Raw genomic sequence first — 14,761 nt, 5'->3', positions numbered from 1 at the left:
TTTCTTTATTTGGATGCTGACAAAATGGTGGCCGTCACTGAACACGAGCTCCAGACGCTGAGCAGAGAGCTGTAGCAGCTGGATCAGCAGATCAGGGCTCTCCTGAAGCGGCAGACTGAGCTCCACGACTGTAAAACCTGTTTGGAAGCAGCCCAGGACACATTGTACATGGCTGTTTTAGGACTAAGCCCGGTGGCAACTTCTACTCCACCATATGGAGCGCTACCACCATGGTTAACACTGGGATTGCCCATCTTCACACCCGCACCGGAGCAGGGCTGGGAACGCCAGCGTGGCCAGGGAAAGAGAAGGTTTTCACCAATTCTTCCAGCAATTATTCGCTGAATTTCACCTCCAGTAATCGATTTGAAGCCCTCAGCTCGCCACCTGCTTCAGTGCCTCGGACAGAGAATCAGGAGAGTGTTGTTAGAATTAGAGACTCTTTAGTGAGACATCTAAACGTATCTGGCTCCGGAAGTAATGCTGCTGTCTGTTTTCCAGGCGCCCGGGTCTTGGATATTTCCAAGCGGTTTCCCACGGCTCTGAGCAAACACGGGGACGTCAGCACCGTGGTCATTCACACGGGGGGGTGAACGAAATCTCATCCCATCAAAGTGAAGTCCTCAAGGAGCATTTCGGATTACTTCTCCTCACCGTTAAGAAGAGAACCAAGGCCAGGATCATCATCTCGGGACCGCTGCCATCCTACCGGAGAGGAAGCGAGGTGTTCAGCAGGTTCTATGCGCTGCACTGCTGGCTCTAAGGCTGGTGTAAGAACAATGGCGTCGTCTACGTGAAAAACTGGAGTGTTTTCTGGGAGCAACCGGCATTTTACCGCAGGAATGGACTACACCTGAGCCACTGTAGGTCTGTTATTCTGTCCGACAATATTGAGAAAGTACTGACTGGACTTAACGGTAGGAAACACGGGCATTAAACCTCGCTCTGCTCAACGTAAGGTCACTAAATAACAAAACACTGCTGATTCGAGATCTTATTAAAGAGCATAAACTAGATTTTATGTTTTTGTCTGAAACGTGGCTTAATGACAACGGCACAGCGACTCTACTTGAAGCTGCTCCTGAAAACTACAGATGTATGCATACTGTAAGACAGGGCAGATGAGGAGGAGGAGAGGCATGTATTCATAATAATGACTTGAACTGCAAAAAGTGTTACTATTGGTGAATTCATGTCTTCTGAGTATGTTGCAGTCAACCTTTTTAGTGATACTTCTGTGTTAATAATTGTAATATACAGACCTCCAAGGCAAAATTGTGAAATTATCAGTTGCCTCCACAAACTATGATAATACTCTTCTCTCTGGGGACCTTAACTTACATATTAATAATCCTTCAGATAGTAATGCATTAGAATTCATTAGACTTCTAGAGACATTTGATTTGAAGCAGCACGTGGGCAGCTCTACCCACAAATGTGTCCCAAATCTCTTATGTTTTCATATCAGATCATTTCTGTATTTTCTTTCAAATCAATTTAGAAGTAAAGAAGAAAGTACCTGAAAGTTACTATAAAAACAGTACATTGACTCAGAAACAGTTGAGAAGTTTAGAAGCGTTTATAATAGCTCAGCAAACACAGATCTGACTCCATCCTGTAATGATCTAATCTCTGATCTAAGTGCTAGATTACGGGAAACCCTTGACATTATTGTGCCAGTAAAATGGAAGAAAAACTCGCGTACTCATATAAATCCATGGATGAATGCAGAAATACACCAGCTTAAGAGAAATTGTCGTAAATTAGAGCGCTTATGGAGGAAAACTAAACTGCAGGTACATTACGCAGTTTATGGTTTCACTCATCAAAAAAGATTTGGCATTTCTTTTGGAGTCCCTCAAGGTTCAGTCCTAGGGCCTTTGCTTTTATCTTTGTACGTGCTACCTTTAGGTGATGTCATTACGAAGCATAATATAAATTTAAAGCTATGCTGATGACATCCAGTTATACATTTCCATTCCTTCTGATGATCAAGACTCTGTAGACAGACTAACCAGCTGTGTGTCAGATATTTCTCAGTGGATGTTGCAAAATGTTCTACAATTAAATCATAAAAAAACTTAAATATTGATCGTTAGTACAGAAACTCAGAGAAAAAAATGATTTATAAGAAACTTGGTTCTTTAGCTCCTTATACCAAACCTAAAGTACAAAACCTGGGTGTGATCTCAGACTCTGAACTCTGTTCTATCCTGCATGTAAACGCAGCCACTAAAGTAGCTTTCTATCTTTTGAGAAATATTACTAAAGTTCTGCCTTTTCTATCTCAGAGCGACACAGAGAAACTTGTTCATGCATTTGTTACAAGCAGGCTTGATTACTGTAATTATCTTCTTACTGGACTTCCTAAGAAAACAATACATCCCTTACAACTCGTACCTAATGCAGCAGCATCCTAACAAAAACAAAAGAGAGAACACATCACTCCCATTTTAAAAGAACTGCACTGGCTACCTGTATCATTCAGGATGGATTTTAAAGTTCTGCTACTAGTTTTTAAAGCTCTAAATGACCTTAAAGCAGCACTTAGATCTCAGAGTGTCTGTCTGTTTATGTTCCAGCACGTAATCTAAGATCTGCAGATAGTGGCCTTCTACAAATACCCTCTGTAAAATACAGAAAACATGGAGAGGCTTTCAGTTATTATGCTTCTACACTGTGGAACTCAATTCTACCTTTTATTAGACAGTCAAGCTCAGTGCTCACTTTTAAGAAGCAGCTAAAAACATATCTCTTTAACTTAGCATTTAATTAAGCCTCTACATCTCGTGGTGTTTATCTTCTAATTTGATCTGTCATTTTCTTCTGTTTCTAAATAAATACTAATAAATACTTATAATTTCTTCTATAAATATGTCTTCTATAACCTGTCTGTAAAGCACTTTGAGCTGCCACCGGCATAAAAAGTGCTATATAAAAAAAAAAGATTATTATTATAATTATTATTATTAGGCTATCTTTTAAACTGATGACGCGAAGTAAACTTGTCATCTGCTCTGGTATCCTCCCTCGCCCAGCCTTATTCGTCGTCATTCGCGCTCCTGCGGTGAATTTTTAGCTGGCCCTTCTGAATGTGGATGCCCTAGTGTGTGTTCTGTCTTGTGCAGGCAGTCCAAGCACCATCAGGCTGGTCAGCGCTAAACGTTATCCAGCCAGGAGGGCGTTCCACGCAGATGCCTTGTACAGGATTTCCAGCTGTCCGCATGTACACATGAGTAAACATGCATCTAAGAAACACGGCAGATGCCACAGGAAATGAGCGCAATCATAGTGGTATCAAAAATATTTTAAGGGTCTCCATCTCTGTCACAAATACTTGTGCTCACCACAACCTGCCTGATTTGACTTTTGTCCTTTAGTGGTCTTTTCACACTGACCCTAAAATGTTGTGTCGTTAACGCCCCCGCATTGTTCTCTGGAAGGTACCTCTGTAACTTCCGTTACAGTTAACATACATTTGAGACGTGCAGCCGACAGCACAGAGTGTATGTTGGAGTCCAGATTTTTCAAAATTTTAGCCGTTGAGATGCAAAAAAAACCCTTAGTGATTTTGTTTCTGCTTTAGTTATTGATTTAATGAATAACAAATCATGAATGATGTTTTACTATTTCTTTTGCATGCATATAATGTTTTTGCTGAGATGACAGGCAATTTAAAAAGGCAGAACTCCTGTTGCGAATTGAAAAGGTCAGGATGTCCTCTACATGACGGACCAGGTTTCAGCACTGTAGCTTATATGGTTTTGAAATATCCCTTGGACGCTCATGACCCCACTGAAGACAAAAAATAAATTCCCAGGTCTTATGAGGATATACCGATAAAGCATTGCCCATTTAAATGTGTAAGCACACACTACTTCGTCTTCTGATTGGTCAGGGGCTCGAGCCGTTCACTTCTGATTGGTCTGAATGGTCACGCCCTTAGAGTTAAATCCTGTCAGCGAGCCTTTAGCAGGTAGGTACACCTATAAAATACATGAAGTGTTTTTTGCTGGTACTAATGTGATACTGAAGTGGACACTTCATTCATTTTATTTCATATTCTTTCTCTCCATCACCTTAAAGAATCACTGAAATGTGTTGATGATAAATGTGATCAAACATTACTTTTCTTTCAAAAAAATCCTTTTAATCTCCTTAACTCTCGTTACACAATGGATTATTGGCCAGTGTTCAGTCGAGAAGCAAAAGGGGAACTCAGCTTTTTTCCTCATCTTCTGTGCCCCCCCATCCCCGCGGACCCTGTTCAAAGTTAAATGAACTAGTTCTTTAGTTCTCTGTTCATGGCCTGTCCATTGATGAAAATATTACTTATCGTGCGCACCAGTATCAAACCAAAAGGACCCCCACCAGGCTTTTAATCACCGACACTCTACACTTTAATATCACACAGTTTTACCTTATTATTATAGTAATAGAAATTTTTGTAACACAAATTATACTTTTTTTTTAATTCTATGTGTGTGTGTGTGTGTGTGGTGTGTGTGCGTGTGTGTGTGTGTGTGTGTGTGTGTGTGTGTGTTTGTGTGTGTTTTAGATGCAGTTATGTGTAGTCAGACGAGCCTCTGAATGTTTACCTCTCAGAGTGTGACGGTGGAGTATCACACCTACTCATCACCAGACTGGAGAAATGGTAGAAAATAATCATAATCATACTGATCAATAATGAAGGGAAATTCTCCTGTGTTTTCAAAAGTTCTACATAATTGAATCGTTGCATTCAGAGTATTTTGGTGTTACAGGAAGACTGAACAGATTGACCATTCCTGATGGTCATCAATCGTGAACCACTGGACATTGTCGTCATCTGATTTTTTATTTTCATCAGCGGGAGCAGCATCACCGCTGACATCATACTCAAGATCTGTTATCATCATTCTAGCCATGGACTGATTTAGAAGATGTTACTTCATCTCATCGTCAGACAACAAGCTACCAACCAGCTCAGAGGTTTTTGTGTTAAAGCAGTGAATCTGCTTTGTGTAATATATGTGGACTCTTTACTGAGATCCTGCTAGAAGGCTTTCCAGCCTGGGTTCTAGACTGTTGGCTGTAGTTACAGTTCTGCTATTTGTCTACTAACAGTTTGGCATCCATGCTTGGACTAAAATAAAAATATAAAATGTAAATAGAACATATATAAAGAACTTATTTTATTTATTATATTACTTGCATAGCTGTCATATAGATATGAATCAATTTTAAACTGGATCATTGAATTTTTCACCAAGACAATGTCAGTTGGTGCAACCAAACATAAAAAATAATAATCAGTTAATATTTAATCAAATTTATATGTATAAAGTAGTCTTTGTATTTGGACACCAATTTAAACCTTTGTTCTTACAATGTATGTATAAAAGTTCATTTCAAGTATACAAACATTTATTATTACAATAATAACAAATTTTTTATGGTTTTCCTGGGGACAAACCACCTGACTGACAAACTGAAACTCATAGTCATAAAAGGGCCACTGACCTTGGTTTTGAACATAAAGGTCACTTAGGGTCTTGTTTAGGTCACCACTCTTTCTTAAGAACATGTTAGAATAAAAGTCTTTTGCTGTTAATTTTGCTGCATCACATGACACCTCATTTTTGTAGGTTTATCAAAATTTCATATGCAACTTCTGACTGTCTTACAGTTAGCAAGCCTGAGATATAACTGTGCTAAAGCTACATACCTGCATAGTGACATTTTACAACACGCTCCTGCATTACATCCTCTCAGAGTTTGAAGAAGGAATAGTACCGAAAAACAGGACGTTATACAGATGATTATGTAGTTCCTGTTTAAGATTAAATGTTTAAATTAGGGATATTCATGCAGTTCTACTAAACTGCTTTATGAACACGTTTTTTGTAGCTTATTAACATAATTTGAAGCAAGTATATGAAGATTTTGGCCTATATTTGAGGAAACAATTTAGGTGACTATTTGCTTCGCAGGCTTATTAGCACTGTTAGCCTAACAGCCCTAATACTACACTAAAGAAGCAGAACTTGGACATCAAACATGTCTTTGTTTAATGACTGTATTTGGAGTGAGCAGAAAATCGTAAGAGTCATTATTGGTGTGCTGTGCATTTGAGGCTGTTATGTATAATAAATCAATTATGATGGTTTGTTTACCTGTGAAGAATTTCTGATTCATTCTAAGAAAACATGAAGATGACGAGGTGGACCAGGATATGACAGGGTGGACAAGAACATTTCATATGTACAACAAGGGCAGTAGTTTCATTAACAGTGTGTCCATAATAAATACCTAAGCTTATATTTGAGAGTGGAGAGTGACTCTGGGTGAGTGAGAGACTGAATGTGTCTGTGTTTTGGTCATGCTGACTATTTAAGTGCTCTTGTTGCAGTGTGATGAGTGACAGGACGAAAAATTAACCTGTTCTAAAAACCTTGACATAACAGTTTGACTCCTTTAACATCAGTAGTTTAACAGTTAATAGAAACTATTAATTTATATAAAAAACCAAGAACAACAACAAGAAAACAACAAACACATGACATGTATATGTCCACCCTAATGTGCATGCGTCCACCCTGTCATGGCAACATACATGATAGAAAATTTTAAAAGTTGCATTATTTAAGTTACACTTAAAAGAGACATTCAACTTAACCATGAGCACCTCAGACATGACAAAATCCACATCAGAGAAAATAGTATAAAATATATAAAATGTATTTTAAAGTCAAGGTTAAATTTTTTATATATTCATAATAATGTGTTCATTTAGAGTGGAACATGAACTGGTTCAACAAGCTATAAAAACTGCTCAGTGTTTTCACTGTTCATCTCCATCTTGCCTTTTACATTCTTTGGGGACAATTTCCTGTAAGACACAGCAGGATTAAGACTCTGAGTTGATTCCACTTGTAGAGCTATTTTACAGGAAATACAGTCTAAATCTCCTTTACACAGAGCTACTGTGTTAATCTCTCTGTAAGATGACTTTAAACTCCCATTAAAGGTTCATTCACTAAATCAGGGTCTAATTTGTGTTTAATTTCTATAACAAATTAGCCATGAATGTAATACTTGTTGCACAAAAACAACATAGCAAACAGGTCAGAGCCCCTCCAGTTCACCATCAACATACTGAGTGAGTGTGTGAGAGCAGCAGGACTGGCACTACTGTTTACATCTGTTACTCGCAACATGCACTTTATGGACTGCTACTCTACATACTTGCACATACGCAAACGTAACTTTAATTTTTCTTTCAACTTTGCACATATAACTGTACTTTTTTACTTTTTTCTATTGTTTCTAGTGTATTTCTACTTATTCTGTGTATTTAGTATATATATATTTTTTATATTTCTATTTTTAAGATTATATTTGGTGAATGGAGGAACAGCAAAGTAAGAATTTCATTGTACAGTGTAACTGCCTGTTTCTGCTGTGCATATGACAATAAAACTCTTGAATCTTGAATCTGGCAGCACCAACTTCCACAGTTCACCATAATACATAATATGTCAATGTAGTAGTAAGAGTGACAGTTCATAATAAGAGATAAGTTCACTCAGGTACTGAGGGGCAAAGCTGTTCAGAGCTTTATATGTTAGTAGCAGAATTTTGTCCAGCTGAGGTCATCGGTGATGTGCAGACCACAGAACTTGGGGATTTCGACTCTCCACAGATTTGAAGTTCACAATCATCTCTTTCTTCATGCTGTAGTGCTTTGATTCTGACTGGCTGGAGGGTTTGGTGTAATGGTAGAATTATACAGTCTAACTTACACAAGTCTAGAACTGTGTTTTACAAAGAGGTGGTTCTGTAGGTGATGTGAAAGTGTGTCAAAGACAAACAAGCCAAAGCAAGTTCAGCTTGTGACTGACACCCATCCAGGGTTTCCCTTTATTGTACAGGAATCCAAGCATTTTAATATGTTAGTGTTTCATGTGAAGTTTAAACTGCTTCTTTTTATCCAGTCTGACCATTTTTACATGTAAAGAATGGACTTCATTAGTTTAGATTACCCTCAAAATAGGGAGAGTTATTTGGGAAAGATGCACTGCTGCTGAAACGTTTAGGCAACAAGCAGCACTTCAGCTCAGTAAATGAGCAGATAAAGTTCTGTAGCTGATCTCTAACGTATCTGCCTTAGACTGCATCGTGATCAGAGCTTCCTGTCTGCTGAATTAGTAAAAATCAAGCCACTGATCGAGTGTTCAGGAGTTTTACTGAGCTGAGGTGAGATGTGAGTATAATGGACTGGATGTAACAAACACTGTTGTCACGTAACATAAAGATGTTTTGAACTAAAGAACGTTACCAAGGTGAAAGAACGTTCCATAGAACACTAAAGAAGCTGAGAGTCTGAAATCGTTCAGTCGTTCACCGACACCCAAACGAGCAAGCTGCTTTCACTTGAGCTCTCACTCACAGCGAACTACCGGAGTCCTTCTGCTTTAAGATGAAGCTTCCTCTGTTCATCTTCGGCGCTCAGCTGCGGCCAGCGGTTCTTTGTGCCGCCGGCATCTCAGCAGCAGCTGTAACCTCTTGTTTTCTTTTTTACAGGTGGCGACGGATCCTGGACGGACAGCGGACGACGAGGGACCAAGATGCAGCGACCCAGACGGACGGCTGCGACGGTGAGTTAGCGAGCGGATATTTCTGCTAGCATAGAGCGCAAAGAGAGACACTTGACGTAGAATAACGGCTGCAGAGAGCGAAACTTAGTGCTGCTGATCCTGACAGCGTGTTCTGAACTGCAGCAGTTACAGCTGACGATGTGTTTTAGTGTCAAACAGGTCTGAGGGGGTTTTGGAGAGAAAGGCTTTTAAAAAATGCACTTTTTATTTAGGTTACCGGTTGAAGACTTTAACAGGCCGAGACTGGGTGATTTTACAGATTTCACCTTCGTTTTGTGTCAGTAACGTTAGCTAACTTTAGCGCAAAGCTAATCAGTTGTTATGTCTGTTACCTAGCAACAGACGATACGTGCACAGCCGAAACGTAAACACTTCGTGACAATAATGTGAAAAATGTAAGTCAGTTTTCAGCTCTGTCTCCTCATTATTCACCACCATCACTGTAATATCTTATTAGACGAGTTTTCATCAACATTAACACACGAAGACAATAAGAGGGGACGGTGTAGATCGAGTCTGCAGTGTCTGGGATTTTTAGAAAAACAGAAACATCTCAAAAGTCAACCCACCATTTTGCAGTATAAATAAATGTAACGTCATTATGCTAGTAGTGAACTATGCTGCCTGTCACAGCCCAGATACTAAGCAGATATTGGTCCAATGGCTCGATAAGGTCGACACCCCCTTGACTGTATGCTGGTCCACCCTCAGACCACCCAGATTATTGTCCTGCTTACAAAATCTAATTAGTTTTTAATCTCCACAAACAGATTTTAAATGCATGCAGACTTTTATTTTGGACAATAAAATAAGAAACACATTGCAGGGGAAATATTTAATGACTAGGCCTGATTTGATTTTATTGAAAGTTTTGTTGCTGACACTGTACTAAATTAAAATTATTTACTAAACTTATTTACAAAGGACAACAAAAGAAAGTAAAGAAAAATTGGACTGTGATTGGAAAAGTGATGAAAAGTGACATTTTGTCTGATACTCTGCTTAACCAACGGTGGGCTGCCTGGAAAACGCTGACCAAAAAGCCATTGGGCTGCCCGTTTTGCCATCAGTGGGCTCTGCTGTTATCTGAGAGTTGTCTAAAAATAATAGCAACAGACGGTTAAAACAGAAGTTAGAGTAACACTGGTGTTGTTCTAAAGTCAGGACAGTATTTAGGAAAATTTGTCTAGTTAGGATGTTTCTGTAATACTGTTTTCTCATCTGGAGTTAGGATAAGATTATGAAGTTAGGAACTGTTGTTCTGTAATAGCTTTTGTCTTGAAGTTGTCATGGTTACTAAACAGATAAGATTTCAGAGTTAAGATGTTTCTGTAATTCGGCCCCAGAGTAACAAACGGTCAGCTCATAGTGACCCTTCAGCTGCCCTTCATTCAGGAGAGTTTTTGAACAGTGCTGCAGATACTCTTTACACTGTAAAGCCCTTCAGGATCCTGAACATGTCAGTTACTATTTAAACTATTGTCCTCAGGAACGGAGGAACACAAGCGGCCCATCTTTCCTTCAGGCTGTGCCCCCATGCCACAGGTGGTCTTTCTTACTTATCAGTTTGAAATGGCTAAAGATCATGAAGATAAAGTTTATTCATACTTGACTACACCAGTGTCCCTGTATTAACCATTTATTTGTCTTTGCTGTAGGAGGTTTCTGTGCTCAGCTGGCAGCAGGTGGTCTTAATTCCACCCCTTTCTTGTGGAGCGCTGGTGAGATTTGAGGTAAAATTCTGCTCTTCACACTGATTAAATGCAAAGAAAGAATTTTTCCCACTAATATCTGATTAGTACTGCAGTCTCCCCTAAACACTTTATTCTCCTCTGTCCCTGTAGCAGCACTGCCAAGCTTTGCACAGAGCAAACAGGATGTTTGCTTACACCTTCTCACAGCCACGTTTTGACAGCGCGAAGGTTCGTTTCAGCTGATTATTTTGCCAATGATACACTTTTCAGCACAGAGAAACACTTTACTGACTGTTGTAGTTTGATTCTGAATGTGACAGTGGTGAAGTTAATGAGATGTTTTCACATGATTCCTGCAGCTGGTGGAGTTGAAGCTCCAACACAAGACCATCTGTGAGGGGCTGGAGTCTGAGCACTGGTGGGTGCTCAGCAACGATTTCTATCATTTGTTCCCGGAGGTGAGACTCAGTTATTGGTGCAGGTTCATAATTTCACTGTGATCATATTTTCTGCCGTCTCTGTCTGTTTTACTACCTTTTTATTTTAACCTCATGGTGTTCACTGATTTTACAGCTTCCTCCTCAGCACTTCGCTACTGTGGCTGCTGTGACCTGCATCAAGGTAAAGCTACAATCTCATTTGGACTGTAAGACTTTTGCTACCAGATTGCCCTGTTTAGACATTTTCATCAACATCTCATCTGCTCATTCAGCGCTTTGGAACATCGATCAGCGAGGCGTCCATCTACCTTCGCACTGAATCAGTGGAGACATCACTGCAGAATGTTACTCTGGTTAGTACTTCATTGTGTAGTTTTGCAGTTGCAGTTAATAGATTGTAACAAAGTAGTTCTGTAAAATTGTGTCCAATTATAAATTTATGCATTTTCAGCATTTCTGTATGTGTGTTTTGCAGCAAACCAAAGTGTCGAAGACACTGAAGATGGTGTCCATTGGTTCAGATGGCTGTTTCAGGACTCATCGGTCCAGCAACACACGGATCCTTGAGACGCCGTCACCATTCATGGTTTCCAGCAAACCAAGAGGACCCCCACCAGGCTTCTAATCACAGACACTCTGCACATTTTGATATCATACCTTTTTTAATTCCATTATTATACTAACTGTAGTTTTTGTAATGCAAATTATATTGTTTTTTCTAACATTCTGTGAAAGTGTGTGTGTGTGTGTGTGTGTGTGTGTGTGTGTGTGTGTGTTTTTTTCAGATGCAGTTTCCTGTGTATCCAGGAGAGCCCCTGAATGTTTACCTCTGAGAGCATGACAGTGGATCATCACATCTACTCATCTCTAGACTGGAGACATGGTATGAAATAATATTTATTTTAAAGGGGAATAACAGTAATTGTTCAAAATTTCAGATTTCAATTTGATGTGAAATAGTTTACTGTAGCGAAACGTGAAGATTTAGATTTCTTTATATTGCTGCTGATAGGCACCAGGGTTTGTGATGTCTACAGTGCAGGCATTTTTATTTACTATCCAAAGTAGTAAACCAACACACGTTTTATATGTAATCTTAGTGATAGTAAAATAGTTCTACATCTGAAAAAATAAGATTTTATTAGGGACTATATTGCCTTACAACAAGTCCATGATGTTATCTCAAAACTACTGTGTATGTATGTGTATGTACAGTGTATTTATAACCATCTGTATATAATAACTTTCCGTGAGGAAGCTTTAAGAGGCATTAAACTCTTCAGACGTCTGGTTCCACTGTGAGCAAAGTTTCTTTAAAACAGTGCATTTCACATCAAACCTCTCAGAATCATTTTGGTTAAATCTTAATTCTTTCATTATAGAGAAATTTAAATTCAAATACTTACCAAAATGTACATCAGTACATGAGAGTTATTTTGTTGACACGTAATTTAATTTTGAGTGTATCTAAATTCTTTTTCTCAGAAGTAAAACCTGTATTTGTGTTTTAAGGTTAAAAGACAGAGATTCAGAGAACTCCATTCAGCGTAAATAACTTTGGGTAAAAGGCGAAAACACCTCCAAATTCAATATTTATGACTCTATCTGGAGCTCTTTAGATCTCTCTCTTTTAATCACCCCATCTGTTCTTTCCTCTTCATCTTTTAATATTCACAGATTTCAGAGAATATCACATCTATTAGATTTTATTTAACCATGTTTAGAATATCTTAAGCCCGATTCAGATGGAATTAGTTTTACATGATGAGGTGGGATAAAGTAACTTTTACTAGTGTTTCTCAGTGATTTTAGTCCCATGTCAGTCATCCATTATAACCGACTGTGTGCTCCCGTGTCAGTAAAGATTCTGGTGCCTTTTATCTTCTGTAAAATGAGCCATAAAAATAACCTCAGGTTATATTAATCCTGTGCGAATCGAAATGTTGGTAAAACAGTATTGTATCTTGTGGAAACTCCACTCCCATCTCTGTCATTTAGCCCGAAATTTCTTATCCTGTGTGAATCGCTCATAAACATTACAGATGTCCTGAGGTAAACTGGCATTGCCCCACCTCCTCATGGAAAACTAAACCCATCTGAATAGAGCTTTACTCTGTCTCTTACTTTCTTTCTTTCTCACTGTGCTTCATTCAGGGTTCCAGTGCATCATTCTTCCTGGATTAGAGGCTCTAGACAGCAGTGATTCCTACATGTCATCAAGGAACTCTGGACAAGAGGACTGTTCAGTTTCTGGACCAGATCAGAGGATGTACGTCGAAGGAAGCCTTGACAAGAAGTGCAGCAAGACCTTTAGAGACTTCACCATCAACCATCACTGGACTTTATCTTCAGCATTTATTTTGATCAGCAGCAGCATCACCACTGACATCATCATTATTATCTTAGCCACAGACCCAGGAAGATTAGAGACATCAGGACCCATGAAGAGGAGATCAGTGCCATCATCACCACTGGACATTGTCGTCATCCGATTTTTGTTTTCATCAGCATCACCTCTGCCATCATACTCATCGAGATCTCAGTTATCATCATCATCTTAGCCATGGACTGAGTCAGAAGATATTAATTCATCTCATCATCAGACAACAAGCTACCAACCAGCTCAGAAGTTTTTGTGTTAAAGCAGTGAATCTGCTTTGTGTAATATACATGGACTCTTCACTGAGATCCTGCTAGAAGGCTTCCCAGCCTGGGTTCTAGACTGTTGGCTTTAGTTACAGATCTGATATTTGTCTATAACTAACAGTTTGGCATCCATGCTCGGACTAATCATCATTCAGATGGGATTTTGACTGTAATAAATAAAAAAAATAAGTTCATAATTAATTATTGGCAATAAAAAATAGTGCCAACTTTCAACAGCATATAATAATCTTCATTTCTGTTGTGTAAAATGTATTTGCAGAGTATTTATAACAACCCTATGAAGATTTTTCAGTAAAGTCTGAATTTATTTCAATGTCACAAACAAATAGCTTTGTTCTAATTTTTACCTTCTGGGTCAAATAAAACGGTCAAAATTATTATTTGAAAAATTCTTATGAAAAAAAGATGTGAGGTGCATTTTTATACCTGCTAGAATCTGTTCAATGTATTTATATTTGTTTCAGAGCTGCTATAAAGGTATAAATTCATTTTAAACAAGATCATCAATTTATAATAATCATAATAATCAATAATAATAATAATCAATTAATATTTAATCAGATTGACCACTAATTAAAACGTATAAAGTAGGCATTGTTCTTGGGCACCAATTTAGGCCTTTGTTCTTGAACTTACATTCATACATACATTTTATTTTAAATATATGAACATTATTATAATAATGACACATTTTTATGGTTTTCCTGGGGTCAAACCACCTGACTGACAATAAATTACAGTTTTTACATTTTTACTCAGGAAAGGGCTACTAACCTTGGTATTGCACCATGAAGGTCACTTTGGATCTTGTTTGGGTGACCACTCTTTTTTTAAGGATGTCAAAATAAAAGTCCTCTTCTGTTGGTTTTGCTACATGACATGACAACTACTCACTTTCGTAGGTTTTATCATAATTGGATATACAGCTTTTAACTGTCTTAAGCCTCAGATATAACTGTGCTAAAGCTACATACCTGCATAATGTTCCAGTTTAAGATTAAAGGTGTAAATAAGGTACATCCATGCAGTTCTACTAAACTGCTTTTATTTATTGAGTTTAGGTAGTTTATCAACATAATTTGAAGCAAGTATATAAAGATTTTGGCATATATTTGTGGAAACAGTTTAAGTCACTATTAAATTCCAGTGTTTGTCAGCACCGTTACCTTAGCAGTCCTAGGGTCATTATCAGTATGCTGTGCCTTTAGAACCTCAGAACTTTCAAAAAATGACTTAAGATTTTTAATTACTTTAAATATTCATCATTGCTAAAAGACTATAATACGCAGAAAACGTCTGAGTGAAGCTTAAACACTTTATT

At 38.3% G+C, this 14,761-nt stretch overlaps 1 protein-coding gene across 1 annotated transcript; it reads left to right on the top strand.

The window, feature by feature from the left end:
• The first annotated feature begins 230 nt into the window (after positions 1-230).
• LOC118818553 lies at positions 231-11,415 on the top strand. The gene is made up of 10 exons (XM_036585799.1): positions 231-420; positions 502-589; positions 8,566-8,639; positions 10,129-10,184; positions 10,298-10,372; positions 10,484-10,561; positions 10,693-10,791; positions 10,907-10,954; positions 11,046-11,126; positions 11,249-11,415. The coding sequence occupies exons 1-10, from the start codon at positions 231-233 to the stop codon at positions 11,396-11,398; spliced, it is 939 nt and encodes a 312-aa protein (XP_036441692.1). The 3' UTR covers positions 11,399-11,415.
• The last annotated feature ends 3,346 nt before the right edge of the window (positions 11,416-14,761 follow it).

Source organism: Colossoma macropomum, unplaced genomic scaffold, assembly GCF_904425465.1.
Source record: "Colossoma macropomum unplaced genomic scaffold, Colossoma_macropomum, whole genome shotgun sequence".
NCBI classification, from domain to species: Eukaryota; Metazoa; Chordata; class Actinopteri; order Characiformes; family Serrasalmidae; genus Colossoma; species Colossoma macropomum.
Note: the sequence above shows the minus strand (reverse complement) of the source record. Positions and strands in the feature narration are given on the sequence as shown.